A 4,742-nucleotide genomic window follows, 5' to 3' on the forward strand; every position below is an offset into this window, starting at 1 on the left:
CCGTCACCTGGACCCGTGCGAAGAGGTCGTCCTTCCCCCCCTGCCTCCTCCTGGCCAAACTAGGCTCACACCTTCCGCCCTTCCCCTCCTCCCACACCGCAGAGTGCTAGTCCCGTCCCCCCCCGCATCACCGCTGGGCTGGGCAGAGCCCCTCGGCTCTGGTCCGCGTCCTCACGCCGCGGCCAGCACCTCCGCTGGAAACCCCTTCCCGGATCACAGGGGGGGAGCACAGCACCGTTTGGGATGGCACAGCCGGTTACGTGTCACACAGAAACACGGCAGGAGTCCTGGGGTGCAGCAGTGCGCTCTGGGGCTGAGCTCGGGCGTTGGAGCACACGGGATAATCAGTAGGGGACGGTATCTAAAATTAGAGCTGTGATTTAAGCTTTTGTTCCAATGCCAACAGGCCGAGCTTGTCTGCTATGTTTAGACGTCCCCAAACCATGATCGTTTCATTACACATCCTGTTGTGACATCCCGTGGTTACACACAGTATTACAGACACTGCCAAGTGACAATTTCAACCGTGATTGCGTAAAATTAGACCATGCAGAATAAGTGGTAACTCATTCCTACATTACATAGTCAGCTTTGGCCAGCTGCAGCCAAAAACTTCTCCTGGATGAGAAGAAATCACATTGGGCCAAACACGAATAGCCCAGATATTTTGTTCTGCATTGAACAGAAGTTATCTCTGCCCCTTCTGATGAAAGGCCTACAGCTCAGAACGTATGTGGTTTACACGCTACCCCTGTGAAGGACCATAAATCCACATCTCCTCTTTGGGCAGCATTTGGTTCTCTCTGAAGAGGCTTAGTCCTCAGAGTACAAGAGGCACACGAGTGTCCGCACAATGGCAGAACTCTTCAAGGTCGCATCGGGCACACACATTAGCCACGCTCGTGCTCACATCTTATACTATCTTATACTATCAAAGATTGTTTTCCCCAGGTCAGGGAACAGCCCCTGCTATGCCAACTGCTCATCCTCCCTCCTCAGCAGAGCAGTGCTGGGCACCCGTAGCTGCAGGCGATTCAGGGCACTGCAATTACCCTTCAGCCGGTCCTAAGCCAATGCTCCAGCCCACCAGCATCAGCACACAGAGGAACAGCTCCAGTGGCACATGAAATTGAGGTCTTGACCCCCTGACATCATCAGTAAGCCTTGGCATTTGTCTCACAATTAGCTGGATGAGAGGTCTGCTCAGATCCCAGCTGGGGAATTAGCACTGCTCATTAACAGCACATTTCCATTTCACCAACCCACACCACTCAAGGCTCAAGCTAAGCAGCTGGAGAGTCACACACTTCTAAAGAGCCCAGACAGCTGATCAGGATGAACAGACAATGCCTCTTCTCTTCACTTGCTGAAGCTTTTCGGGGTGACAGCAAGAGTAGCCTCCCTAGACAATGCTCTATTACAGGAGACACAAACAGTTCATACTACTGTCTCCAGCTTCCTTTTGCCTCAACTGAAAAAAATACAATGCAAGTCCAGGTTTTTACCTAAGGGGCAATAAATTATGAAGAATTATACTGTGCATGCCCCCATCAGCACTAGCCTGCAGTGAACTGCTTCGGGAAGGCCTGGAAAAGCAAGGTATGGCTTTATAAATCAAGTACTCCAAAAACATTCAGAAACCAAGAGGCAGCTTGTACATAAGTTGCTACACATTGATGTATGTTGTTTGTCAAGCAGGATGCTGCATCGTGTGCCAGTTCTCTTCCAAGAGCATGACACATGGCAGCAGCTTGTATTTCAGAATTCCATCTTCAGAGACTCATAGTTCAGACCTAGCACAACCTAAGCAGAGCTGACGGTGTTTCACCCTGGTTTTAGTCTTCTTCCTACCACCATCCCCCACCTCCTCCACCAAGTATTTTTCATAGTATTAAGTGTTCTTATTCCTAATATCAGAACAAATAAAGCTGGCTTGGAAAGGGTGGCAGTTTATTGAAAGCACAAAACATTATGATACAAAAATAAGTAACAGCATAGAACATTTTAGAGAGCTATAGACAAAACTAACTTTAAAGTAGAGATTCAATCCAGATGTGAAGAGCCTCTGCTATCTGCATCTGAAAGACAGAAGGATACACTCTAAGAGTTACTCGACTAGAGCTTCCAGTCACAAGGAGATACAGCACGGCAGGGAAGGGCCTGGGTGCTCTGTTTTCACTCAGAAGCTTGCTGTGATTTCCTCAGCATTCTCATGACACTCCGTTCTCCAGAGCGTGCCCAGGCCTCACACTGGGCAGGTGGGAGCCCAAAGCGCTGTTACAACAATGTGATGGTCCTAATGCTTGTGTCTATACAACCATTTTAGTGACCTCAGCGCAGAGGAGTAACGATTTACTCGTGCTGTCAGGAGCTCCCCACCACACTCCCAGCACCAATTAAAGGTCAGCCACCAACTCTAGAGCAATGAGAGGGACGGTAAAGCCACTCCTGCACCCTGCTGACACAGGGCTATTTTTGAGCCACATTTGTGTTCTCCTGTCACAGCTCGTACCTGTTGTGCTGAGGGCTCCCATTAGAAGGCACTCCAATGGCTCCTGTCGACTTGAACGCGGTTTGAGAGGCTCTCATCAGAGCTGCACATCTACAAAGAAACACAGCCAGGCTCAGCACCTCCTGTGCCCACTGCCAGAGTTTCACCCTTCCATCCAGTTTCACCATCTGCATCTGTCACCCGAGTCTTACACCCAGAGCCATGAAGGTACAGCTGCCTGCAAGAGGCAGATTTTTAAGTTTAAACTTGGATGGGTATTGATTGGTTTGAGTTACTTTGAGGTGCTGGGCAGAACTTTGGGGTCTGGATCTAAAGCCTAGAATCCTAAGGTACTTGAGTTGGCCATTGCCAATTCTCAATTAAAAGAGACTGACACAGGTAAGCTTGAGAGAATTTTAGGAAAGCATTAGGCAAGCTTTCATCTTGGCTCACAGACTTTCAGAAATTAAGCCTGAGATACAAACAGCAAGCATCTTTTTTATTGACACGACCAGTTGTTTACAGAATTCCCTGTTTGTCTGAGCTCCCCACCAACCCCTGATTCTAGCTCTGAAATATCAGCTTGAGCTTAAAGTATCATAAATCCACCTTACCCTGCCTTGGAGGTGGGGTGGCTGCTGCCCTTACAGTCATGATCCAGAGGATGCCGATGTTTTATGCAGAAGTTGCCACCACACTGTTCGCAAACCACCTTCATCATCTCTTTCCTCTTGCAGCCTGGCTTTAGGCACTTGTTGGTAAAGATCTAAACAACAGAGGACACCGAGTTGGCAATGCCTGCTGGTGTTGTGTGAACAGCTTCCCAGATAGCGACCAAGCTGGAGCACAAATGCTTGAGCTCCCTTAGAGCTAAGAGGAAGGAGAGCAAGCTTCTACGCACTGTGTCAGAAGAGCAAAACTCCAAAGGATGAGGCAGGCAGTTCAGACTTCAGCAGCAGTTTCCTTACCCTCTGCCTTTGCTGCGCTGGATTGTATTTGCAGTCCTTATCCATGTGGGCTCCAACTACAATGTCTGGTATTTCCCCCTTCTGTACTGGGATAGGTGCGTGACAGAGCGGACACACTGGAACCTGCATGTTCTAGAAATACACACCACAGATTAGTCCAACCTTTTTTTCCGGCCCTCCCCTTCTCTTACCGACAGGTGACAGAAGTGTCTCTACAAGTGTTTCATGTTCTACTCATTTACTAATGCTTTTAGAGACCTACTGCACAAAGGTAACCACAAATCGCTATCCAAAATACACAGATGTACTGTGCAAATCAGTCTGTGGCCATATATTTGGTAAGTTGGCTTTAAATATGCTTCGAGGCTTTCTAGAATTACAGCCTTGGAACACTTCAGAGCTCAAGTATGGGCCAGAGGTAAAAGTTTGGCCCCACTTATTCTGTTTATTTCTTCCATAGTCTCATGTTCGCTGTCCTTCAGCTTAAGGGAAGGAGGCTGCAAACAAATTTCTTAAAATACAGAGCACTCCTCCCCTAGAGGGTGAGGTGTACATGAAAGAAATTAGACTCTAGCAGCACTGACCTCTGAAATGTCATGGTTTGATACACCTGAAACTCAGCTGAATCGTTAACTTGTTATCTTGTGGTTCTCCCACCTGCCTCTACTAAAGCCACAGGTCAAGTTTCAGAGCAGCCTTTGGCATGACTTGGCAATTCTGCAGTGTGAATTGCTGACTCACGTATGGGAACCTACTTTCTTGTAAGCGGAGCTGCACTTGTGGTCCTCATAACGGATGTGATCTTTACAGAAGACTTCCCCACACGCATCACATTTCAGAGGAAGGAAGTCTGGGTGAAGAAGAAAGAAGAGAGATTGTCAGGGAGCAGAGCTACAGCTGCAGGGGTACTCACAAAAGATACAAATAAATGCAAAGTAAATATATTTTGTCTAGTCACAATCCAGCTATCTTTAGAGAAATCACAAATACTAAAAGTGAAAAAGTACAAGCAGCAAGTTCCCCTTTTTTTATCCACAGCATTGGACAACACAGACCAAGTACCGCAGGAGCTCTTTAAATGCAAAAGCTTGAGGCATTAGTCAGGAGCCAGAGCACAACCCCAACGCCCTGACTGAAAAGTCTTTCTGTTCTTCAAAAATAATCCCTGAGCAGTTTAACAACACACGAGAACAAAACACCCAGGGCTGAACTGTCTCTTTTACCTGTTCAAGAGGGGTGACAGAAGCAGCTGCGACCACCGCAGCTGGCGGTACAGGATCTGC

At 47.8% G+C, this 4,742-nt stretch overlaps 1 protein-coding gene across 1 annotated transcript; it reads right to left on the minus strand.

Annotated features, from left to right (window-relative positions):
• Window positions 1-2,499: 2,499 nt before the first annotated feature.
• ZFAND2A (zinc finger, AN1-type domain 2A) lies at window positions 2,500-4,309 on the minus strand (the record flags this gene model as incomplete). The annotated part of the gene is made up of 4 exons (XM_010136571.1): window positions 2,500-2,602; window positions 3,106-3,257; window positions 3,460-3,591; window positions 4,215-4,309. Coding segments are annotated over 4 exons (482 nt in total), but the record flags the coding sequence as incomplete, so codon positions are not given.
• Window positions 4,310-4,742: the final 433 nt, after the last annotated feature.

The sequence above is a fragment of the Buceros rhinoceros genome, unplaced genomic scaffold (genome assembly GCF_000710305.1).
Source record: "Buceros rhinoceros silvestris isolate BGI_N320 unplaced genomic scaffold, ASM71030v1 scaffold42955, whole genome shotgun sequence".
NCBI classification, from domain to species: domain Eukaryota; kingdom Metazoa; phylum Chordata; class Aves; order Bucerotiformes; family Bucerotidae; genus Buceros; species Buceros rhinoceros.